A 26,712-nucleotide genomic window follows, 5' to 3' on the forward strand; every position below is an offset into this window, starting at 1 on the left:
AATAGAAAACATGAAAGATACCACTCTAATAGAATTAGAATAAACAAAGCGTAAAATTAGCACTAAGCTCCCCTTTGGTTTCCGGCCCATTAAACAAATATAAAAAACTGCTGAACATTATTTGTTGTGTTTGTGTTTGTGTTTACAGGACCCCACTCTAGTCTGGCCACCTGCCTATCTCATTCAGAACAGCTGATCGTCATGCCTGCCTCTGGTTTAATTCGCTCCATATCAGAAAGACTGAAGTTGAAGATTCCTTTGAGACAGAAAGGGAGAGTGAAAGATATGAAAAGAAAAGAAAGCATCACAGAGAGAGGAAGAGCTCGCCCCAGGGAGGAAAGTGTTTCCAATAGGAGCAATTTCTGTCATCACAATGCCTGCCATGACCTCTCAGGAACCCACAGAGTTTAGAGTATAGTCGCTTTTTGCTTAGAGGAGACATGCACAAATATTAAAATACATACAAACAACCTTATATAATACATCTGTTGAAAAAACAGATATGCTACATATAGTGATCAGTCTAAGACACTGCAGAATGGACGCTTAAAGCCATTTTAACCTAAATTTTAAGTTCGGTTGTCATTTATGTACCCTCACATTGTTCATGTCAAACCCATGACTTTCTTTTGTGCATAATACATCAAGATATTTTGTTGAATATCTAAGTTGCTCTTTTTTTTAACAAAAATGAATGAGCACTGGGATCACTGTGCTCTAAAAATGTCAAAAATGAATAAGTAAAGTGGTCACTGAATTCTTAAAATTATTCTTAAGTTGTATTTTTAACTGTACTAACTGAAGTTTTAATAAGTAGTTTTCGAAAATGAAAATTATCTGAAAGGGTACTCACTTTCAATTCATTCAAGTTGTGAAAGAATTTGTTTCAGATTTGGAGAAATTTAGCATTACATCGCTTGCTCAGTAATGACTCCCCTGAAGTTAATGGGTGCCATCAGAAGAGTCCAAACAGCTGATGAGGTATCACGTTAATCCACACCACTCCAGTCCATTAATTAATGTCTTGTGAAGTGAAAAGCCATGTTTGTAAGAAATAAATCCATCATTAAGGCATTTTAACTTAAAATCGTTGCTTTAGACCAAAATCCCAGTTTATGACCTGTAATAATGATTCCTGCAGTGAAATGGTCCATCCCCTGTTATTAGCAAAATCCATCAACATATTTGTATAGGACTGTTTCGAACTGTTTTCTCTTGTAAATGGTGCTTGATCTGTACAATTTTCTCCTTACTGGAGAAAGCAGTATTATGGATAGAGGACCTGTATTTTAGCCAAAGGTGACAGTTAAAAAAAAAAGTCTTGATCTGTTTAGTACAAACACAAAGCTGGATTATTGTGATGTTTTTATCAGCTGTTTGAACTCTCATTCTGACGGCACCCATTCATCAGGATCCATTGGTGAGCAAGTGATTTAATGGTAAATTTCTTCAAATCTTTTCTGATAAAGAAACAAACTCATCTCCATCTTGGATGACCTGAAGGTGAGTACTGTATATGTCCAGCAAATTTCCCCTTTTAGGTCAGCTATTCCTTTAAGTGATAAAAAGTTTAAGCTTTCCTGTAGATCAAACAATATAGCCTTCTCAGGGAAAGAAAGAACTTATTAAAAAAAAAAAGTGTACCTTGAATGCAATATAAATCACTTTGGATAAAAGCATCTGCCAAATGTATAAATGTAAATGTAATTTAAAAAATGTAAAAAGCTTCATAGCTTTCAAATCTCTTTTGCAATTTTTTGGCTTTTGAAAATGGATTTTTACCAGGTTTGACGTTAGTGATTATTCTTGCTTGATGTGCAGACATGAATGATTTCATATGTACTAATTTGACAGTACTTTGTTTGGACCTAGAGAGTCCAAGTCTATTTTCATATTCAAATAGAAAAAACAGCTTGGATATCTACAAAATATCTTCATTTGCATTCAGAATTTACAAAGAAGGAAATATGCATTTGGAACTACATCCATATTCCTTTAGCTTAACCAGCAAGATCAGCCAGCTCATACTAGCATGAAAACTGGTGTAAGCTGATCATTTTGACAGAGACAGGTACAAACCCTTTCTTTCTTTCACACATACATGACCTTTGCACCCTCTGTGTTAATATTGCCCTGAATTACAAACCACGTGATGACAAAAAAGGAGCACATTCTAAAAATGAAAGGTACTGAAGAAAGAAGCATTTTGCAGATAAGACGAAGAGACCTTTGATGTGCAGATAAAGAGGACAAAGCCTAAGGCTGAGTGTGTGAATGGGTCAGTCAGGGCCCTTTTTGGTAAGCTAGGTCATGCCTGCCTGTCTGAGAAGACGCTGTTTCCATATGTAAAGCTGCACTGCGACCTCTCTCCCTCCCTCGCTCACTCATTTCATCTCCGCGGCGTGCAGGCAGTGCTGGGTTTCTTTCTGTAGAGTCTCTTCCCTGAGGGATGTTAGTTATGTGCTGCGGTCATTTCTGCACTTTAAAAACCTAGGGTGGACCAGCGCTTTAGAAATTCATTGATTTTCAAACAGTGCAAAAACTCTTTGTCCTTGAGCTGAGGATTAAGGAAAGGAACCTACAATGTTAATCAGGTTTCATTTTGGGGAGGTGCTGCTATAGCCTATGTGTCTGAATATGAGTTTAGTGAGTACTTTAAGGTTAGTTCTCAATTATTCCGTCATCATTTATTCACCTTTAAGTTGTTCCACACCCCATTTGACTTTCTTTTCTTCTGTGGAACGCAAAGGAAAACATTTTGAGTAATTTACCAGCCACTCTTTTGCATGCAATTACAATCAATGGGAGATTTATAACAGATCAGCATAAAATAAGTCCATGCAATTTGTGTGCTATATTTAAAGACTATGCGTAATGAATTATGCACTCTTAATCTTCCTCCACAAGAGAACATTAAATCAAGTGTGTTGAACTGGAGAATATGACAAATGCGTGAAAGAATCATTTCGGCGCGTTTTGTGCAATGGATCAACCGATTCCTTTAAAAGATCCGATTTGAAAGTATTTCAGTGAATCACATAAATTTCAACCTGTTTCTCACATAAGGTTATCAAATGGCTTCAGAAAAGTAAAAAAAAAAGCAGCATGGAGCACTTTTAATCATACTTTAAAGGCTCGTTTTTGTAATTTGGAGCTTGACAGCCAGGGTCGCATTCACTATGATTAAATTACATTCACTTTCATTACAGTGCCCAAGGCATTCTTCAGAAATTACATTTTGTGTATTCTACGGAAGAAAGTAAGCCATGAAGTTGGGAACAATGTGAGGGTGAGTAAATGATGACAGAATTTTAATCTTCGGTGAACTATTCGTTTAACATTTTGTCCACACGCTGGCATTACACAGCATTATTCACTGTTCTTAGACTAATCAACACAAAGTGAATTTTCAGAGGCATAATTATCCAGACAGAACGGCGTTTGTGTGGGCTGGTGGGTGGCATGCTACTCTGATTAAGCGTATGCAGATTGCAGGAAGTCTGTGTTTGAGTTTTGTATGTGTTTGAGTTTGTGTGTGTGTGTGTGTGTGTGTGTGTGTGTGAGAGAGAGAGAGAGAGAGAGAGAGAGAGAGAGCTGCATTACACAGAGCTATGATGGAAGAGGTCTGTGTACATTTGAATATTTAATATGCCGGCAATAGATCTACATCTGTGATCTCTTGTGGCAGTGCTGTACAACCAACTGTCCCTAAAGTGACTGATGCTAAAGTAGCATTAAACACCTATTTTGTAAATGGCAGTCCTGTAGTCCTATACAGCTTTCCAACAGTGCCACCTAGTGGTGCAACAATCTATAGGTTTGAGCTGAGTGATTGCTTTTGCAAATAAGATGCTATGAATTAAACATAGGTCTGTGGAGATGAATTTCCTCCTGTAAATATCTGCGATGCAGAATTGAAGATGAAGGTTCAAATCTTGCATTATATTTACATTTATGCAGTGCATGCATCATTTAGGCTAAATTTGTATCCAGATGTGTGTTCCTCGTGAATCAGACTCGTGACCTTGCTGTTGTTTGTCTAATCCTCCACCACTGAGTTTTAGAAACAGCTGTGGATGCTGTAAATCTGTCTTGCCTTAGTTATTTCCATGTATTCTCACTTTAACCGTGTAGCTAATCCACGGCCATCAACCTGTGGTGCTGTTTGTATTATCTGTTTTCTGCGTTAATCTTCTTTGAGACAAAGAGGGAGAGATTGAAAGAAACCGTGAAGGACTTTGGGAAGAATTATAGTGAGAAGGAAAGGAATTTGGGGGGATGGATTTTTTTGAACCAGTAATGTCAAAGTGGAATATTGAATCCAACCTGGTTTTTGGACTTGAAGATGTAGTCTTGTAAGCTTTAAGTTTGCAAGGAATGAAGGGGAGACCGAGGAGGGAGCGCAGGGAAGCAGTACGTTGTTAGAATGTAGTGTGTGAATTGCTTCAAAGGATAATCTGGGCTTAATGTCCCAGAGTCGTATTAAAACACAAGGGAGAGAGAGAGAGAAAGAGAGCGGCTGGGAATCAGGTGTCAGGAAGACAACCTGATTCAAGACTGCCAGTCACCTTTGAATGAATGCAATTGTGCACGTACATTTGCATGCAGATGACATGCTGAGGACAAATGAGAGGATTTTGAGCACTGAGACAACATGTGTGTGCAGTGTGCACAGAAAGAGAAACAGGGCAAAATCAGAAATTCACAAAAAGACTAGATCCAAACACCCACACAAACATATACACACATATGTTCACTGGCGTTCCACCAATCCTGAGGGCAAACCATGAATTTGTGACTGCATTTGTGAGCATTTCTTTGTAAAACTGTATGGAGACAGACAGTGATGCTATTGGTATTTTGAGCTTTTTAGCCCTCTCTTCAATATTATTAATTTAACCTTTTTGTCTGATTTAATTTACACTTTGCTTATTTATTATTGTTATTAATTTTGATTATTTTTTTGCATTTTAGTGCATTGGGAATGAGAAAGATGTATTTTCAATAAAATTATTATTATTATTGCTATCATCCCTCGTTAAATATTTCTTGGTGGGATGCAGTGGGTTAAGTTTAAATATTAAATACATTTTATTCTATTTACAGCCATAGATATGTCTTTAGGTTTATATTGTCATGGTACTTTGGGGTCAGATTTATTCAGCAAGGATGCATTAAATTGTTTAAAAGTGACTGAAGACATTTATAAAGTTACAAAAGATTTCTGATTCAAATAAATGAGCCAAAGAATCCCGAGGGGAATGTAATATCCACAAAAAATATTAAACAGCACAACTGTTTTTAACACTGATAATAATAAATGTTTCTGGAGCACCAGATATATTAGAACGATTTCTGAAGGATCATATGAAACTCAAGAATGGAAACTGAAAAATCAGCTTTATCATCACATAAATTTCATTTTAAAATAAACAAATTGTAATATTTCACAATATTACTGCTTTTACTATATTTTTGATCAAATAAAGGCAGTCAGCATAAAATACAACAATATATGCTTGAAAAGTTATATGATCTGCCATATGGCGTTATGGAAAATAGCGTAATTTAGTATAGCCGAATAGTGGAGCTAAAAGAGAGCCTAATTAATTTCCCATAATTGCTATTTCACTGGAGAGCCATAGAAACTGAAAAGTAAAACAGGAGAGAGAGGATGAGAAATTTCCCGATTCCACTCTACTAAATTTTGGATAAAAGCATCTTCCAAAAAAAAACAGTTTCCTAGCTAGACCGTAGCCTGTGAATTCAGTTCAGGCTGGTCTTTTCAGCCAGGTTTATTATAAACAGGCGTGAGAGAGAGAGATGAGTGTGTATTCTAGATGTCAGTATCAGACCGCTGCTCACTAGGAGGGGCGTAGAGCGTGTGATGGAGTGATGAGAAAGGGAGGGAGGGAGACTGAGTGATTGAGTATGTGAGAGAGGAAGGGATGTGGTGATGAGTGTGTGCTCACAGTGTAAGTGACATCTCTCCTCCTCAGACAGATTGTCTCTCTCTGCCACTAATGGGATCCTGTTAGGAACCTTTTCTTTCCATTTATCCTTCTTCCTCTCTCTTGGCTTGACTCTCTGTCCCTTTTTTGGTATCTTCCTCTCTTTCTCACCTTCATTTCTATACTTTTGTGTTCCATTTATGTTTATATGTTTCAGTTGTCTTTCAACTGTCCCCTACCCACTGAATTGATCGAGTCATTTTAATCTTTCTTTCTTGTTGCAGGTTCTAGGTTCACAGCAGAGTGTTTATTGGTCTATGTGAGCTTGCACACTATCTTTTGTAATTTATTCCTGTGATGGCAAAGCTGAATTTTCAGCAGCCATTACTACAGTCTTCAGTGTCACGTTCTTTCAAAAATCCTCTTAAAATGCTGATTAGGTGAGACATATTGTTATCAAAATTAAAAAATAATTGTGCTGTTTAATATTTTTTTTTTTTTTTTGTGGAGGCTGTTATACATTCTTTTCACAATTCTGATGAATATTAAGTACAAAGAAATTTGATTTGAAATAGTTTTTTTTTTTTTTAAACATTATAAATGGTTTACTGTCACTTAAGATCAATTTAATTTCAATTTACCCCTAAACCTTTTGAATTATATACGGTATATGTATGTGTGTGTATATATACTGTATGTGTGTGTGTGTGTTGCAGTGTGACAGTTGTGTGCTTCCAACTTTGTGGCAACAGTTTGGGAAAGGACTTTTTTGTTCCAGAATGTCAAAGTCATTGTGCATAAAGTGCATAAAGAATGGTTCTGGTGTGGATAAACCTGACTGAATTGCACAAAACCAAGAACTGAACCCATGTGAACAACAGTTCTCATTGCCCAACATCACTCCTTGACCTCACTGACAATGGGAGCAAATCCCTGCAATCATGTTACGTCTAGTAAAAAGCCTTCACAGAAGCTGCTCTAGCAGAAAAGTGAGGGATTAATGCAAATGTTTTAAAATGTTATTAATGTAAGTATAATTAATCAATAACCCTACTGTATCATATTTGATTTGTATTTTCATTTTTTTTTTAATTTTTCCTCTTCGATTATGAGTGCTATAAGAGCCAAAAAAGCCTAATGTATTAAATATGATACTCATAAAACACAACTTATTTTATTTTACTTTGCCTAAAGTTTCAAGAAACGGTTTCATTTAAAAAAAAGATATAATATTGTGTTGTCATTTATTAACCCTCATGTAACTTTGGACTTGTTTGACTGTCTTTTTTCTGCTAATCCTTTGGACACTTCAGTGACCTACAATCGAGTTAATCAACTCTATGAATGACTTCTTGACGTCTCTTGACCATAATCCAAGATCATTGCCTGTGTTTTGGGACCCAGGCCATTGAGGATAAGATACCAAGTGATGAATCCCAGACTATGTTTATGAGAGTCCTTAAGACAAAGAGTCCAACTCTGATGTGATCTCTTCGAAAGTGGCATAGATTTGTAGTGACCACAGTGACCTGATGTCCTCCAGTCAGCACAGTTTAATTCAGCTCATTTCGGTCTGTGCTTCGGCTTGTCAGAGGAAACCGATGCCAAACACATTGTGTGCCCCACTTACTCCTTCCAGCCTCCACTAGGGAGAGAGTGGGCAAGTGTGTGTGTGTGTGTGTGTGTGTGTGTGCGTAGATAAATGGAGGATAACAAAAGTGACCGTCATAATGAGCCAGTCATTTCTGACTTCCTTGAGCCCCAGTTCAGCTACTCTTGCCAAAAACCAGCCCATTACTCATTCCTGGTGTGCCAGCTTCACACACAACCCTCCCAGTGCCAGATCCAGATCCCATGACTCATCACAATACAATAAATTCTGGGCCCTGATCCTGCAAATATCATGGCCAGCCTCATCAGAGAGCAGCTCAACAAGACTAGCTTGTGGTATTACAGCTTCATTGATTATATTTAGGGCGATCCACTTTTATTTACTGCTCACTTCACTTTTAAACTGGATGTCAAAGATCCATCGGGCACCACATTTTCCACTCGCATAGCAAACTGGCTTATTTAATATCCCATCAGTTTCTGTCCACTGTAATTTTACAGCCTTTTCAGGTCATTTGTTGGAGCGAAAACATATAACGATTTGAACAGTTCTTATCATAGCAGATGGGTTTCTTTCTTGCTTCACTCCAAGAACAGTCTATCATGTCATTAAGTTCAGTTCTATCACCCTCTTCCATCTTATAGAAAGTAAATAGTTTTTTTTTTTTCCTCCTGTACATAGGTTCTATAGGTTGTGGTTTTAACATTTATTTTGTTTATTTTGAATAAGCAAGTTGTTTGAAACTTGGTGTCTTAAATCATGCAAGGATTTTCCCTCAAACTGAGCAGCATTATTGATAATTATTAATATATTCATATTTATTTTTAAATATAATTTCAGTTATTTTTTATTTTAAAAATAATAAAAAAGTCAGTCATAGTAAATATGCCCTCTTTCAAAAATAAAAATAATTAATAAAAATAAAACGCATACAGTCATAGTAAATATGCCCTCTTTCTCAGTGTTATTTTGGTGTTATTTATATATTATTATTGGATTTATTAATATTTTATTTTTATATAATTTATATATTTTCAGTTTTCATTTAAATTTTTAGTTTTAGTTTAGTATTTCACCTTGAATTTATTTCTTGATTTTTTTTTTCATGTAATATTTGTATTGTATTTTTTCAATGAGCAAAAACAACTTTTTTAATAGTGTACGTTTTATTTAGCAATAACTACACTGCATTTCCTGAAGTTCAGCAGGGTCACCTGCTGGTTTGAGCAAATGTTCAATAGAGCCATTTAATAATCCATCAGTGATTATTTAATGTGTTGTATGAGCTGTGATATGTGGTGAGTGTGATAATATTCAGTTGTGGCGCTCATGTGGACAGAATGAGCATTTCAGTCTTGTCATTACGTTTATGTTTCATACTCATGTTTTTGTTTGGTTTACAGGCAGTGGACTATGAGAGCCGAAGCTCCTACTCTTTCTCAGTGGAGGTTCTGAACCCCATCGTGGACCCTCGTTTTCTCCGGCGTGGGCCTTTTAAAGATCGTGCTTCGATCAGAGTGGCCGTACTGGATGCAGATGAACCCCCTCGTTTCTCACGGACACGTTACAGAATGGATGTGTCTGAGAACTGCCCACCGGCCTGCACAGTGGGACGGGTCAGTGCCGTGGACCCAGATACAGGGCTCACAAACAACATCAGGTACAAGCTGCATTCTTTTACTACACTGAATGTGTAGTTTAAAGTATTTATCAATACTTTTATGTTCTGAATAAAATGACTTCATGCACCATCTTGAATGAAAATATTTGCTGAGCTCATGGACCCTTTTTCACATTTTCGGCGGTTCTCAGAAGCAGAAGTTGTCATAATTTGATAAACTTCCATAGAGCAGTGTTATTTTAGTATCACTGAGATACTATTATTAATATTTTTAATGAGTTTATATATATATATATATATATATATATATATATTTTATATTTTATTTATGTATTTTCTATATTTTTATATTTTCCATTTTCATTTTAGTCAATATTTTGGTAATTTTGTTGTCCATTTTTATTTATTTATTTGTTTTTAAATGTGTATATATAGTTTTAATTCATCATTATTTCAGTTTTAGTTATTTTAGTACATCAAGTAAACTAAACTAAATTTAAATTAGAAATTGTTTTATTGGCAACTACCAGAAATAATATATTTTTTTAATATTTTAATTTATTTCAGTTAATGTTTATTTTATATCAAATAACATTTTTTATGATTTTAATTTTAGTTAACTATAATGACCCTACTATAGTGGTGAATGTAAATGACAAGATTATATATGTGTATGTGTGTGTGTGTGTGTGAGTATATTTCAAAAGAAAAAGTCCACATAGCATTTCCACATATGGCTATCCAAAAAAAAAAAAAAAAATGTTAAGAGATGGATCTCATTGGTCAGAGGAGAGAAACACTCACACAGCAGCGTTAACTGATTAATTAATGCTAATGTAATAAAACAAAGTATAGTTTCTTAAATGTTCATTACAGTTTTTAAAAAAAATTAAATATAAAAAATCTGCTAAATTCACAAAGTTATTAACAGTGAAAACGCATGCTGCTCACTAGAATTTGGCTCTAGTGAGGAGTCTAAAAAAAATAGCAGCATGATTTTGCTGCCTGTTTTTTGGAACAGCCTTCGCAACAGGAGCGTGCCTGGGATGCTTAAAGCAGCCGTCTGGGTAGGCAGCTTATTAGGCTTTGGAACAGAGCCATGATGTCATTAGTTAATTATGGTTGTATGCTATTCTGTGTCTTATGTTAAAACACTTCCAAACATTATCACAGAGATTAGGGTATTCATGTTACAAGGCGTGTTTCCTCATAGAATGATTAATATTCATCCCAATGAGCTGTAGTTATTTTAACAGTAGTTAGGGATCCGAGGATTCTTACTTTGCCAATCACAGATCTTTTGTTTTCTGCTGCTGGGCTTAAAGCAGCTCCTGTATGACAGATTTTCTGATGAGCTGGGGCTTCTTGCATCTGCTCACCTCTTGTGTATGCCACACGTTTCTCCCTCTCCATTTGTCTTTTTTATCTTCTGTCTCCCTCAGGTTCTCCATCGATCCCCAGTCTGACCCAGAAGCTCTGTTCCGCATCACTCCAGACACCGGGCTCATCACTACGGTGACCGAGCTGGACCGTGAGCACGAGCAGTGGCACAATATCACCATCATTGCCACACAGAGAGGTACATACACAGAGTCACAATTTTAGGGAAGTAGTGAGCTATATTACAAGCTACAAATAAAAGTAGCTAACTATATGGAAGCTAGTTAATTATCCAGTTATACAATAATATAGTTAATATAATTGGATGAATATCCATATATAGTTGTCCAGTTATATAATTTAATCAGTGCTCAGAAGTTTCTGAATCATTGAATGAGTATGTCTTGATTAGGGTGAGAGCATTACACTTGAACTTAGTGTAATACAACAACAACAAAAATAGAATATAGCTAAATATTACTATAATATTGCTAAATGTATCTAAGTTAGACTTATATAGAATATATATTAAAATATCTAACAAAAAAGGCTGTGACTTCTGCACATCAGTTTTATTTTAGTATTTTTATATACTATTATTTATTAATATTTAGAATTAGATTTTCTTTTTAGTTTTCCTTTTAATTGTAGTTTTTTTAATATTCAGTGTAGCTTTAATTTGCTTTCATTTCATTGCCAAGGCAACATTTCATAATTTTAATGTGAATGTTAATGTTTCATTTTATTTTATTTCAGCTTTATTTCATTTAACAAAAATGTTTTTTTAGTTATCACTAACAACGCTGCTGCACACAGGCATAAATCAGTGAATCATTTCTTTTTGAAAAGGTTTGTTTGGATAGTGGAAATGAATCAGTTTAAAAAAGAAACAAATCATCGAATCATGTCTTTGTGCAGAAATCACTGACTCTTTGTATTGAGAAACAGTTACATATATTTAAGTATTTTACATATGTATGTTTAAATCACTAAAATGATTCAGACTTTCCAACGTTGTTACATTTAAGAGAGAATACAGTTCAGGAGAACACATTAAATTTATGCATCAGTTTGCTCAGCTGTGAACACAATATAACGTGACATTAAGAACAGTGATTTGTCATGCTAGACCACAGCGTGTTTCAAAAGTAGCTTGTTACTGGAAAAGCTGCACTATTTTGAAAATAGCAGAGCTACTGTCACTACTGGAAAATGTTAGCATTACTATTAATAGTTCATAACTCCCTAAGGTACACTGACTTGGACATCAGCTACTGTAAGTATGGAATGCTGATCATTAGGTCGAGAATCCTTAACACTGGTTGAAAATGTTCATGCCACCATGTCTACTAGTAAATGTAGTGATGCTAACAAGTTCAAATCCAGTTTGCGACATTCCTGATCACAACCTTTACATAATGTCCTCTTCTCTTGAAACTGTCAGTTAGTTTATAAGGTTGCAATATCAATGGCTAAAATTGTATGGATTTATGTTTTTATGATTTATTTATTATGCATGCATGGATTAAAAGCTTTAAACATACATTGAATTCGTACTGCTTAGGGGAGATGGCATGTTACTAGAGGATCTATGGTGCTGTGTTACAGTATGGAAAGTAGGTCTAAGCAGCTTCAGGGAGACCTGGTGGCTATTGTAGGCGAAGCCTCTTCCCAGCAATGTGAAGCAGTGGGCACTAATCCACAACATCATGTCACAGCTCTATGTGTATGTGTGGATCCAGTCCAAGACATTTGTGTGAAAGCAGTCCAAACCACAGGCAAGTGTGTGGGACTGAATTATAATGAGACAGACAGAATGCTTCAGTTTCTCTTTAGGCTCACACCAATCCATTAAGTTTGTTTTCCAGTGCATCCTAAACTGTACCAATATGCCAACTGAAAGCTATTCTGAATTAAAAGCTTCTGAAAGCTATTTGTTTGTCACAACAAGCCATTCGTCTAGAATATGAAGAGAGGCTGTTGAAATCTTTGCAAAACTTACAAAACCTAGTGAGGTGCCATGCTACTGTCTACTGCCTACCTAGCAAACTAATCAAAAAATTTAAAAATGTACAACCTGCTCTATAGAAAAATAGCTAAGCTAATGTGAAAGTGGGGAAATAAATGGGGAAGTAGCTAATTACACTAAAATCTACATGGAAAAAAAGTACAGTAGTCTGCAATACTGAAACTACTTTAAATGTTTTCATGTATGATATATTACAACAAATGCTAGGCAACTCACTAGGTTTTGAAAAATAGCACGAGTGTGTAAGAAATGTCACCATTCGGGATATGATTTCTCATAAAAACGTGCACATGGAAGTGTGTGATAAACTTTACAAGAGGACAGTTTGCCTTCAGTGGCAGAAAATCAAGGCGAGCACGGCTTTAAAAAATGTCTCAAGCTGTGTGGTGCGTGTGTATTTTTGGTGACTTACTTTTTCTGCTCTCTCAACATCCTCAGATAACCCCAGCCAGGTGTCCAGGGTGGTGGTTGCCGTAGAAACGTTGGATTTAAATGACAATGCACCCGAGTTGGACAGGCAGTATAACACGGCCATGTGTGACTCAGCCTCCACGGGACAGGTGAGAGAACAAGCCAAATATTATTATGGACGCAAGGAAGGTCATACTTGTCTCTAATGACTAGTTAATTTGTTTCTCCACCAAAATGTAAAAGCACAGGAAGTGCTCTAATGAGAGTCCTTTTGTTAAGCTCTGCAATTAGGTAATTGTCACAGATGAATTATGGGTGATTAATTACCTTTTCTCAGAACTTCAGCCCTTTAGACTCACTAACTCATGCTCTTTGTGTTCATATGGATTTGGTGGTGCTTAAAGTTATTTTAATTTTTTAATTTTTTTTTCAGTCATTTGTTTGTGCACATCTGTGAATGTGTCCATTTATACAGCCTACACGCTGATTGATTAGTTCTGCCGTTACCCTGCAGCTGAATCACTTCTATTCTCATTTACAGGATGCTTCACACGTTTTCATCTCCTCTATAGATAAACATTATAATCTGCTCATCTTTTGGTCTGTTGGCTTTCATCCATTTTGCCTCTCATTCGTTTTAAGTGCCTGTCTTTCCATGATTCTGTGGAGTTTTTTCCCCCTTGTCTGACTCATGTCTTTTCTTTAACTCTTAATTGGGTGGCATGCAGCTGTCATAGCTTGTGTCCTTTCTCCTGTCTTCATCATTCTGCTGTCTTCGCAGCTTGTTGTCAAATGAAAGCTTATTGTGATTTCCCCAATTAGGATAATTAGGTCTTGGATTAACGTTATTATTAACCTTGTTGGTCCTGGAACAACATTGGATGAGTTTACATACACATTAAGTTTGATATCAGATTGATTTGTCTGTTCACATTGAATGCAAAAAAGGATGTGGCTTGACACAATTAAACAAACAACAAATTGCAGCCAATCAGAACGATGTGTCTCATTTTGTAAACTCTTTCTCTCGCAATGTGCTGCAGACTAAGAACACATAGTTTGCATTTTAATGATTTCAATGATGCTTTATCAGTGGGATTTTTACATTTTATATCTATTTTAACATATTTTAAAATGTATTCCTGTGATGGGTGTATTTTAAGCAGCCATTTCTCCAGTCTTCAGTGTCATGTGATTCTTCAGAAATCATTCTATTACGTTGATTTGGGGTTATTATTATCAATGTAGGAAACAGTTCTGCTACTTTTTATGTTTTTTGGAAACCATTATACATTTTTCAGGATTCCTTGATGAATACAAAGTTTAAAAGAACAGCATTTATTTGAAATAGAAATAATTTGCAACATTATAAACATTTTTACTTTTTTGACTCCTAAACTTTTGAACGATAGTGTATATTTAGTGTAAATTTCAATGTGAGTGGTGCAACTAGATGCAATGCAGCAGACCTATCAGCCAAATGGCCAAAACTGTTGTCTTACTGGTTGCTTGTGATTGCAACTGGTTATGACAAAAACTCTCATTGAGACTGAAGAGGTCCCTTTTTTGATTTATCTTACTATTACACAGTGTAATTTACTTTGGAGAAAAGGTCTTACTGAATGTTGCTTAACTGGAAGCTTGCATAACTTCTTACCGCAGGTCACATTATGGAGAGGAAAGTTTGGTGACCCTTTAAACCAGGGGTCGGCAACCTTTTTGGCATGACGTGTCATTTTTTATTTTTCTGGTTAACCACTGCGCCAACACCAGCCAATAGATTTTTTTTTTTTTTTACTTTCTTGAATAACAGATATACAGTGTGACCGTACTGAACACCACTGTATGTGTGTGTGACAAGGCCAATGTATTAAAACCGTTGAGTTTAATCACCGTTCTACATTAATGCACTGTTTTAACTGATGTGCTCACACACACACACACACACACCACTCGCACACAGAGATCTGACATTGCGCTGTGCAAAAAGAATCATTCAGAAGCTCATAAACTTGTCAGCGCTTCCATGCGACTTTTATTAATCGATACTGAATCGCTACATTATATTTCTCAGCAACGAGGGGGTTAAAATCGCTGTTTTTTTTAAGTAACTAAACTCAGCTTCATTGTTTGTAGAGAGAGACACAGATGCAGACAATTTACATCGCTCTCTAAAAGTGGCCATATTTGAGAAAGAAAATTGGGTAGTTTGCATCACTGGATACAGCTGTTGGTCATTTAACACTTCTATCATAAAATGTATCGTTAAAAGACTTATATTAAATGATTTGCAGCTTCATCTTACCTTGCTCTCTTTAACTGTCTGTTCACAACGCCGCCGTCGAGAGCGTCAAAAATCGTTCTGGCCACCCTGCTAACAATGCTATAGAAAGATTTGTGGATGCTCTGATGCTCTGACGTAGATCGAATGCTTATCTTGTATTTAAAAGGGCCGCAAAGCAAACAAGCTTGTTGATCTTGTGCAGACTGACCACAATGAGGGTAACGTTATAAGTTAACCTCATTAAATATTGTTGTGGACAAAGTATTAAGATCCTTTACCCAATAATGTGTAATGTAAATCACTAATACCACACTGTAAAAATACTCTGATGCAAGTAAAATTCCTGCATTGAAAATGTTACTTAAGTATAATCAGGTATAAACATTACTTAATGCAAGTATAATCAGGAAAATTTGTTTAAAGGTTTAAAAGTAAACTGCAGTAGGACTATTGTACTATTATTTATTATATCATTAGATTATTATTCCTATAACGTTACTGCACATCAGCAACTCACCAGGAACACAAACAACCTTAGACACCTTGGTCCACGCATAATTTTTTTCATTTTTGTCCCTGTACGCAAACAGGGACAAGTTATAGATTATTGCAAACCCGCCACAGCAAAAATCAACCTCTCCTCCATTTTGCTTGGGAACTAATGTGGTCTGAACCAAAGTTTAGGCTGCATTCTCTGGGATCCTCTCAAGCAGTGGACTTCTACGTTCTGATTGGTTGCCGCCGAACCGAGTCATAGCTCATTACCATAAAGTTGCCCTGATTTTAACTCTGCTCGATGCTCTCAACGTCCAAGTCACACCACGCCGCTGCTCGCCACTGCTCGACGCCGGCTCACATTGAAAATTAATGACTTCCGGCCCCTTTACACTCTCAACGCCGGCGGTGTGAACGCACGGTTAACGTTAAACTGATGCTTCACGCTCTGCTTCTGTGAACAGTAGCCCCCGCATACTTTAATTTGATTGGCCATCTCAGTCATTTTGACATTGATGAGCACTGTTAGACCGCAGAGGCTTTGATCTGAAGCACCTAGTATGTGCAGTGGTTGCGCATACATCCGTAAACTAGAGCAAGTTAATTCTCACACTTTAATAGTATTTATAGCTCCTAACAGGCTGTGTGACTATGATAAGTTATTACCTCAAAATGTACGTCAGTATGCAGTTTTTCCTATTGCTCGCGTGCCAGCGATTATGCCTCTGCGTGCCACTGTTGGCACGCGTGCCTTAGGTTGCCGACCCTTGCTTTAAACTATGAAAACTACTAATGTGACTTGACATTATCACAGCGCAGCTCTGAAATCACAGAAATAAAAAACCTTTTTTGGTGCCTCAGCAGAACCGCCTTACCCATAGCTCTGATCTGCATCAAACGGCTCATTTTTGTTTTAACTTTTTCCCTAATGTGTGGGGGGAGCATTGCAAAAACAGGCCCATTGAGTGATTATTTCTAGTTTAAGTGGATCTCTGGAGTCGGCGCCTCATTTTTAGAGCACATGCTAAAGCTGTGTCTAAGTTTGGGTGTTCCCCAAGGCTCGCTGCTCGGTCAGAGTTAATTATTGTTTGACTGTGCAGTGTGGGCTAATCAGTCTCTAACCACCTATTTGCAAAGGTGCTGGTGAGGTTAATGCTGATATCTGAGATTAAAATGTGGATCGAATGAATCTTTCCTTTCTCTCTCCATTATTCTTTTGTTCTCCTCCTCTTTCTCCCCTTTCTCCCTTTTGGCTCTGCCCCTTATTTTGTTTTTCTCTCTCTCTCCATCTTTCTCCTATCTCATTTTCTCAGGTGGTGCAGGTGTTGCGGGCGATTGATAGAGACGAGGGAGGAAATGACAGCACCGTCCATTTCAACATCCCTCCGGACTCCAGTGTTGCACTCAACTTCAGCATCAGGGAGAGTGGAGGTTTGCAGTCTCTTCCACAATTTGTTTCTCCCACCCAGCCATGTGCATCAGCATCTCTCTTGATCCGTTAGTCTGTGTCTGCAACTGCATTGTGTGGCTGCATTGTGCCCTGCTCCTTTGTTTTTTCCTATTGTTTGCTTTTGCTTCTCTGCCACATCTATCTTCTCCCGGCACACACAGACAAAATGTGCTCTGGCATTCATGCTGCATTTGGACTCACTGGTCTGTACAAATGTTATACGAGCAGCAATGGAATTAAACTGCACTCGATTGAGTTCAATTAAATTAAAGTTCCATCGAGCTCAATTTGATCTAAAAGCCCCCCCTTTTTCCTGTGTATCTCTATTTCTTTACTATTATTCTTGTTAAGAATTCTTGTTACTATTATTTTTGTATTCTAGGCCCCACTGCTAGTTTAGTGCTGGCATCACCTTTGCAGACACTGTCTCGCTCTACTTCATCCTCCCTCACTCTCTTCGTACCGCTGGTCCTGAGGGACGGGGTCTCTGGCTTGACCAGCACGGGGACCGTCACGGTGTCCGTATGTCCCTGTTTGAGGGGAGGAGCCCGGGCTGGAGAGAAAGAGAAGCAAAGTGAGGCAGAGTGGGACAGAGAAACGGTTTGTTTGCCCCAGCACTCCTCTTTGCCCTCCCCTGGACTCAGCACTGCTGCCCTGCTGGCCATTTTAGCCTGTGTGGCCACTCTTTTGGGTAAGTTTAGTGTAACTTCCAAATGGTAATGGTAGTGTACAGATGTCAGATTGTCATTATTGCAAAATAAACACAGACAGTGTGATCAGGACCAAGACTCAGAGCACATCTGAGTTGAAATTATTTTGTAATTTTACCTTTATCTGTGTTGTTAATGTTAAACTGAAAATAAAGGTATTAAAAATAATCATTGAAAATTTAAATAAAATAAAAAGTGAAACGAAAATTTGAAATGTTGCTTTGGCAACTAACTGAAATAAAATAAGTTGAAGATTTAAAATGAGTAAAACTAAATGAAAAATATATTTAAATAAAAGCTTCAAAATATTAGTAAATGCTATATTAGTATGAAAATAATAATAAAAACACTCACCTGTACAGTAAGAAAACTATAAAGAAAAATAAATATACCGCTATGGTGTACAAAACGGTAGGCCTAGCAACAAGAAGAATACTTTAACAATATTACAGTAATATTTATACTGAAGTCATCTGAGATCATCAACATTTGGGTCAATAAAATGGCGGCAATTGTGTTTATATCAAATGAGAGAGCGCAAGTCCATGAAAGTAGCGCTTGTTTAGGTCACTTGGATGAATGTTCTTATATACAGTATTGTCATGGACAATGGTGAATGTTAGGAAACTGTCAGACCACTGGATGCAACGATTGACCAATCAGAATAGAGAATTCCCTAGAGCTGTGTAATAGGTGTAATTATGGGGCATCAGTCTGTGTAAGTGTTAGTTTGCCAGCTGCTCTAATGTGTCTATTGAGTGTCTGTCTTTCTCTAGCACCCTGCAATTTTATTGCAAAAATTTGTCACCCAACACAAACATACATGTCCTCCCTTTTTATAAATGGCATATTTTTTTCTCTTCATCTCTCACTGTTTTCTTTCCCTTTTTCTTTCTTCTCTCTAGCTGTCAGTGCTTTGTCTCTGTCCCTGCGCAGGCAGAAAAGGGACTCGCTCTCGCCTTTAGAAGAGGATGATGTAAGAGAGAACATCATCACGTATGATGATGAAGGAGGGGGTGAGGCTGACACAGCTGCGTTCGACATCACAGCACTGCAGAGCGCCCCACACAACGCACGGAGGGGGTACCGCACCCTGGACAGCAGGAACATGTGAGTGGTGCTCAGCAAGACGCATCTGATGAAAGATTACATCGGCTACATCTGTTACATCAACTCATGTTTCCTGCACATTAATAAAGATGTGCTCAATGCACTTAAAAGACTAGTTTACCACGAAATGAATTCCGGCAAAATTTACTCATGCTGTCTGTATGTTTTGTTTTTCATCCCATGGAACACAAAAGGAGATGTTTAACAGAATGTCCTGACTGTTCTAATCCATACTACACAATTTAAGTGTTAACATTTGAAAATACATTAAGACAGCCATAAATGTTGGTATTGTAATTTTGTAGCTGTACTGTAAAATAAAAGTGTTGTTATGATTATTATATTGTTTTAAAATTATTATAATTAATAATAATAAATATGATTATTATTATTATGTTTTATAGTCATAGTGATATATAATCACAACATTTTTGGACAAATGCAGCCCTACAAACAAGCACAGCAAACCTGAAGCTTTTAAAAAAGAAACATTACAATTTAAAATCACAATTTTTATAAGAAAAATCACTTTTTTTGCCCCATATTGTGCATCCCTACTTTTAATTCTGCCTTAAATCTTCTGGAAAACCCTTAAAAACCCTGAAAATCTTATTTATAGATTTTAGCCTTTAAGCAGGCACTGTACTTCTTTAAGGATTTAATAATTCCATTGTTTATGATAAATGAGGTATAATTTGATTATTGTTTTCACATTGGTTTTGTTTTTAGACAACTAAATCAGTTTAATCAGTCTAAACCCAAATCAAAGGTGCACAGCAAACAAAAGCAGAAGTAGGCCTGAAGAGTGTGAGCTCCCAGCAGACCACACCATCTGAAACACCTGTGACTTTATCGCATTTATCACATTACCTCTCCTGAGGCTGCACACAAACTCGATAAAAAACATAAAAAGTAAAATGTATATGACTAAAAACTTAAAAACTATCCCAATCTGTCATTTTTCATCACTCATGATGATCTGTTTCTAATGCAAAGCTATTGTATGTCTTTACAAGATTTTGAATATCCTGCACAAGTCATATGGACTACTTTTGTGGTGCTGCCATTTATTTATTAATTTATTTTTATTTTATTGTATCTGCATAAAACTTCCTTTCATGATAAATTCTGTGTTCCCTCAGACGTTATTCACAACACGGTCAGGACAAGTCTCGGACATATGGGAGCTGGGCTCAGGCTGGAACGATGGACCCCGGGCAGTACGCCAGTCAAGGAGCCCCTCTATATGGGCGGTTTTGCTACAGCAGCCACACCCTCCCAGTGCTGCGTCGCTCACAGGGTCCCTATGAGCCTGGCATATCTGAGTTGGCTTACCGCTTACCTGGGAATCAACCAGACCACTCTCTAGTCATTCAAAACCAGGCAGCTGTGGTTGGACCTCTGGAGCCTGGGACTATTTATGTGCCAACAGCAGAGGCCAGTCATGGTTCTAAAGAAGGGACAGCTTCTCAGGATGGAGCCACCACATCTGAGGGAGGAACGCCAAGGAAGAATGACTCAAAGGACGATGCAAGCAGTGATGCCCAGCAGAGTCAGAGTCAAAGCCAGGATCTGGACTGGGTAAAACAACATACTTAAACCTTTATTATTTATTTAAGAAGCTTAGAATCACTATGTTCAGAATCACAAAAATGCTTTTATAACCAGTATTTGGGGTAAAACCAAAGGGAGCACATTAAATTGATTTATTTAATTCTCCAGAGGCCTTTAAATAATACATTATTGTTTAATAATTATTGAACTTTCAAACAAATAGCAGTACTGATAAGGCAATTAGAAAACTACTCGAGGCTTTTGGCTGGATAAGTAAAACAGCTTTATTTAACTGAACACAGGCCCTAATAAAAAAAGAAAGTGTATGGCTAATTTTAATTCAAAGGCTCGCTTCTCAGTCACGCTCCGACAGCATCGAATCAGTATTAATGTATTATGTCTAATAAACATTCATTGAACTGGAGACTAGGAAACAATTTTGCAATTGATATTGATATTCATTTCATGATTTGTTTTTCTCTGGGACAATTGTCACACGGAGATCCAGTTTTAACTGACAAAGTGTGAATTCAAAACTTCAGAAAGCCACATGTAATTGAAAAAAAGTACAATTTTGATTTGCAACAAAATATGCTGTCGTATTTGCAGTCATGGAAATTCAAGCATACCTTCACACATCTTAAGAGCCTATCTAGTGAATTTTAATGTCTGATTTTACACATTTAAATGTACAATGCAGGTATATTTACCCACTGAATGAGAGAAAATGTTGTTTTATTAAAAGTGAGGAGAACATATTGCATGTGTGAAAATGTTGTTTTGCATATCCCTAGATAGCTAGTTTTTTTTCTTGTAGGTGCAGAACAGGTTGACGATGAAGGTGTATTTTCACATATTGTCTCTCACTGTCTCTCTCTCTCCTCATCCTCATTTCACAGTGCAGTATTAGCTCTTTTTAGAGCTCAATTAACCCGGTTTAGCTATTGTCAATGGTTTCTCCCTCTCCATCTGTCTGACTTTGTCACTTCCTCTACTCACTAACACTTTACTGTCTCACTTCATTGTTATCACATTTTTCACAGTTTTCACCTGCTCATTGTGAAATATCTTCTGCTTTCTCTTCCCTTTCTTAACAATCCTCTCTCTCACACACGTCCCTCTGCTGAATAACAGAAGAATAAACTCATCCTTACCTCCCGCTCTAACCCTCCTGCTCCTCCCCGTCCCCGACAGGTCCAGCCAGACATGGCTCCCCGTGAACGAGAGCTGGTGTTGACCCGTTCCGGCTCAGTAGCTGGGCCAGGCCCCACCGGTGGTTGGGTGTGTGACTCCGCCACTCTGCCCCGGGCTGGGCGGCACTCCTCGCGGAGCAGTCTTTCCCTAAGTAGGAGCGGCGCTGGACCTGCCGAATCCAACCATCCTGGGGTGGTGGACGCTCCCAACGGAAGCACAGAAATGCAGTCGGTCAGCAACAATTACGCCACCATCCTGCAGGGGGAGCAGCAGAGGGACTACCCGGGGAATCTGGGACGGGGCGGGCTGGAGATGGGCAGCGGATTTGTGGTGGGGAGGCCTGAGAGAGAGGCCAGCATTCCACTGAGTGCTGGGATATATCCAGAGGGTGGTGGGTTCATGGGAGACTGGCACGAACGGGTGGGGATAACCAGGTACCCGCTGGGCAGGAGGGATATGACGCCCCAGCTGCTTCCATACCCCGGCCAGGGCAGGGGAGCTTTTGGGGGCATCCTGGGTTATGGTGGAGCATGGCCCTCAGCATCTGAGGAGTCCGGAAGAGGGGCACCCATTGGAGGTGCTCACTCTCTCGCCCTAAGGGTTGGCGAGTTCCTGCGTCTGCGCCTTGCGCAGGTGACCTTCGACCCTTCGCAGCCGCCGTACGACTCGGTGCAGGTGTACGGGTTGGAAGGTACAGGCTCACGTGCCGGGTCCCTCAGCTCCCTGGAAAGCGAGGGAGGCAAAGACGCTGAGAAGGAGGTGTGGGGATCAGGTCTGGAGGATTGGGGCCCACAGTTCCAGAAATTAGCCCAGCTTTTTAGGGAAAGGGAGAAGGAGAACGGAGAAGATAAAGAAGGAGATGCAGAAGCCAGCAAAAAGCACAAAGATATGGAATGGGAAGAGAAGCGGAAGCAGTCTGGAGACGAGGAGCAGGCGAATGTCTGAGAGAGCGAGAAGGAGAGGGGTTGGGTGGGACAGTGATTAAAAGGCAACAAGAGCTGGAATAATGAAAAGTGAAGGGTAAGGAGGGAGAGACAAAGAGGAAAGGTAATAAGGGAAGACAGGGAAAAATCAACAGAGTGAGCAAAGGCAGTGGAGAGAGTTATTGATGCAATTTGAAGCAATAAGTGCTGAAAAGCTGATGTGTGAGCATAGAGCGGTGTTTCTTTGGCCAGCATTTAACATTTCTTAAGTGTGTTTGGCAGTAAATGAAAAGCAAAGTTCACTGTATTTCTGATCACATTTAATTATGATAGAGAAACTGCGATTTTGTGGCAACGGGAAAGACAATGGCACCGCAGGGGAATGAGAAATACAAGGCTGGAATAACACAGATGAAAAGGTATGGCAACACACGAGGGAATAGGAAAATTAATATTTGTACAGAAATTGTTTATACATCCACAAAAGCAAGAGAACTGAATTATTCAAAAGAAAACACTGAATATTACAGTAAAGTCCTGAATAAGTGTCTGCACAAAGATTCTCGGTGTTTATACATACACACAGATGAAAACAAACACGCATCAATTTTAAACCCTGCTTGGAAATTCTGCTTTGCGGATGTCTCATTGTCAGGGTTCAAAATGACTCACATTGTTGCCAAGAACAGATTACGAAGTTGCTCAAAAAAAAAAAAAAAAAAAACCACAAAAAAAGATGACAAAATTAAAATGTAGTGATACTAAAATTGTGCAAAACATATGCACAAACAATCATTACTTGTCAAAAAAAAAAAAGTGAAGATTTATGAGAGCTGACAGGTCTGCTTCAGCTAGAATGCACTTTTATACATGATGTTCGCAAATAAATTACAAATGTTGTTGTTGTTTTTTATTGGAGGGGAAAAAAACATGAAAAAGATGTTCTATGTAAATGCATTTAAATGTAAATATCACTGAATGCCATTGTGAAAAGTGACAACAGTACTGTAGTCTTCAAGTAAACAAAAAATTATAATAAAATGAAAACTGAGGAGAAGACTATATATAATGCCACTTTGAAATCCACAATATAACTGGAAGACACTGGATTGACTGAAGCAGAGTAAACCCTGCCACAGTACGATGTCGGATGTGTTGCTTTTTCTGAATGGAACATTTATTTGTACTTGAATTGAATGCAGAAGCTCCAAATAAATATATGTGAAGTCCTTTTACTGGGATGAGCTCATACTCCTGATTAATCACACTGTCTGTGGCCACAAGGACTCACTGTGACTGGACTGAACCAGAACCACTGTTTCATCACTGCACAATCATGCGCACCAATACCAGGGTGCTTCATGCAGTATGAACCCACACCTTCCTAACCAACCCAACAAATGTCATTCTTTGTCAAAAATGTGAGCCTAAAAAGGTTATATGAAATATTAATGTCTATAATATTGTACGCTAAGAAGAATGATTAAAGAAAGACAGATCCCCTGGAGCTGATTTGATTAGGACTAAAGGCCCGTTCACACCAAGAACGATAGCTTTACCGATAATTACATAATTAGCATCCACACTAAGACACATTTATCTGCAGTTTTAAAGCAGGATTGATTCCGATTGGCTGTTTTTATCATTCATCAGCTGAAAAAAAAAATCGTTGTGAAAGTGATTCCAGCGCTATCGTTCCTCTGTGCCGTTATCGTTATAGTTGTGGTATGGACTTCCTTATTCTTATAGAATTAGAATGCTTAACATTATCGAAATAGTTATCGTTCTTGGTGTAAATGGGTCTTAACAATTTAAAGAAGTGATTCTTTCCTTTGTCATTGCCAATTTTTTTTTTTTAAGGTAGATTAGGTCAATTGTAATCTGGGTGTGGAGTTAACTGCATTCATCCTGGTTTCTGCCTTCTTATTGGACTGCATTGATGTGGCCCCGAGTGGGCCCTGTTGGTACTGAGCTCTCACAATGATGTGTACTAAAAATGTATTTATTCTGTTGTATTTTTTCCTTTTCTTTTTTGTAAATTTGAATAAAGACAGTATGTTTTGAGGTGATGTGTGTGCGACCTGAATATGCTTGTTTTTTGTGTTTTTAAGAACAACTCTTGACTGAATTGACTTTTGGCTGTTGCGTGTGTCTTCTAGTCCGTGTTTGTCTCTGCTGAGTAAATGAAAGTGCTAGCTTTGGAGATGTCCATAGAGGCTCTTCAAACAGGGACAGAGTTGGCAGGGAGTACACATAATGTCAAGTCCACTTACTCCCAAGCTGTTTGACAGACTTACAACTAAAGGTCAATAAAAGAAACTGAGAGTTAAAATCGCACTTTAAGACAGACAAAAGTTTACCGCAAGGTTCACCTTGAAATTCGTTCTACCTGAAGTCTGGATTACATAAAATAAAAGGGATTTATTAGTGGGCCTGACAAGCCTTAGTTCATCTGATGAAAGTGGGGAAAATAAGGTCGTTTCAAACCACTGCACCAGCGAGTCAAGCCTGCTTATCGTTCACTTCAATCCTGCAATATGTGTGTGTGATTGTGTTTCAGCTAGCGTATACCCACAAGTGCCTGCAAATAAACAAGCCAAACACTACCCCCTTTAGATTCGAGGCTGGTTAATTATTCATGAGCTCCAGCGCATACCCTGTTAGATTAAATTTGGTTTAATTATGTTCGCGAAGCTTGACGTAGGAAATAGTAGACTAGAATGAGAGAGACAAAGAGAGTGTAATTGCTTCAAAATTCACTTAGATCAGGGAGAGGGATTCAAAATGATTTGCGGAGAGTGAGATTATGAATGCACGCTCTGTCCTTGAGTTACATAATGAAATGATGCGCAGGTTATTAAGCAATGCGCAGTAGGCTATATTTAAATAGGCATGGCGTGATAACTTAGCACACATCCACATACAGAAAAAAGATATATTTTGAGTTTTTAGCTAAAACTAATAATTTTCTCACATTTCTTATGCAAACAAATCAGATAGCTTCTGCACTGATATCACAGATGGGTTATTTCTAAAAGTAGTGTCAGAACATTTAGTTTTTTTTCATAGACAGTTAACCATTTCTCACAGAACACATGGAGCACAGAAGTATGCCATCAATGATAAGAACAAAATAATTTAAATACATGAATACATTAATTCACTGCAAAATGTCCTCATTTAAGATTTGGTGAATTGCCCTACAATCCTGCATGACTCTGAATGGAACTAAAGAGACAGCGTGCAGCTCATCCACAAGACATCTGGAAGAGGTATGCTAACTTTAAGTACTTCTTGTTTTGCATTTTTTACTGCTTTCTCTGGGACACCAAAATGCCCTCCAACCTTGATAATTAGACTGCTAAATACCTGGCCCACTGAGGCAGTGGGTTGAAAGGGACAGCAAAAATGTACTTCCTGCAGGTCTATGGGGTTAGATCTCTGCCACAATTCTGCGCGCAAAAGATCATATTTTGAGCGCACAAAAGTGCAACGTTTTACTGCTTGCTCACCTGATCTTCAAAATTTAAATTCTTCAAACAGTGGTATAAGAGGATGTGGTGCTGGTCTTCAAGAGTCACCCTCAACTTATGTCTATAAATCCTATATATATATATAAATAAAAAATAAAAATAAATAAAATAATTCAGTATTTAAGTATTTTACTACATTTCAGTGTGTGAATCTTATTAAGTAGGGGTCGTTTTTTAGGATTCTTTGAATATTTCTCATGGGCATTTAATAATTTTTAACTTTAAGTCTGAGCTAAACCTCTTTTTTGGCTCATTTTATCTGTAAAAGAAAATCTGCTTAATAATTATGCACACCTGAAAATAAGACATTTTTCACTTCCAGCCTTAATGAATAATTATATATCAATTATAAATAATTAAATACAAGATTAATAGTAGTTATTAAGATGGATGTCGTTTGGAATTGATAAAATGTGGTTGGAAAAAATATGATCAGAATATCAACTTGCAGAATA

The 26,712-nt window shown here is 37.7% G+C and overlaps 1 protein-coding gene and 1 long non-coding RNA gene across 5 annotated transcripts in view; one reads left to right on the plus strand and one right to left on the minus strand.

The window, feature by feature from the left end:
- LOC122148941 overlaps window positions 1-15,453 on the minus strand; it is a 43,978-nt gene extending 28,525 nt beyond the window's left edge. The window contains exons 1-3 of the long non-coding RNA XR_006162730.1: window positions 15,310-15,453; window positions 13,006-13,140; window positions 10,564-10,708 (exon numbers count right to left, since the gene is read on the minus strand). This is a non-coding gene — a long non-coding RNA (uncharacterized LOC122148941). The remainder of the gene's footprint in view (window positions 1-10,563; window positions 10,709-13,005; window positions 13,141-15,309) is intronic.
- Window positions 1-24,793, plus strand: part of LOC109098930 — a 129,515-nt gene extending 104,722 nt beyond the window's left edge. For 3 of the 4 annotated variants that reach the window (XM_042777511.1, XM_042777502.1, XM_042777515.1), the window contains 8 exons: window positions 8,967-9,223; window positions 10,627-10,763; window positions 13,032-13,153; window positions 17,097-17,214; window positions 17,616-17,924; window positions 18,849-19,053; window positions 20,196-20,634; window positions 21,802-24,793. In XM_042777511.1, coding sequence (XP_042633445.1) covers window positions 8,967-9,223; window positions 10,627-10,763; window positions 13,032-13,153; window positions 17,097-17,214; window positions 17,616-17,924; window positions 18,849-19,053; window positions 20,196-20,634; window positions 21,802-22,746 — 2,532 coding nt within the window. In that variant the 3' untranslated portion in view covers window positions 22,747-24,793. The other variant, XM_042777523.1, reaches the window with a different exon arrangement.
- Window positions 24,794-26,712: the final 1,919 nt, after the last annotated feature.

Source organism: Cyprinus carpio, chromosome A2 (genome assembly GCF_018340385.1).
Source record: "Cyprinus carpio isolate SPL01 chromosome A2, ASM1834038v1, whole genome shotgun sequence".
NCBI lineage: Eukaryota > Metazoa > Chordata > Actinopteri > Cypriniformes > Cyprinidae > Cyprinus > Cyprinus carpio.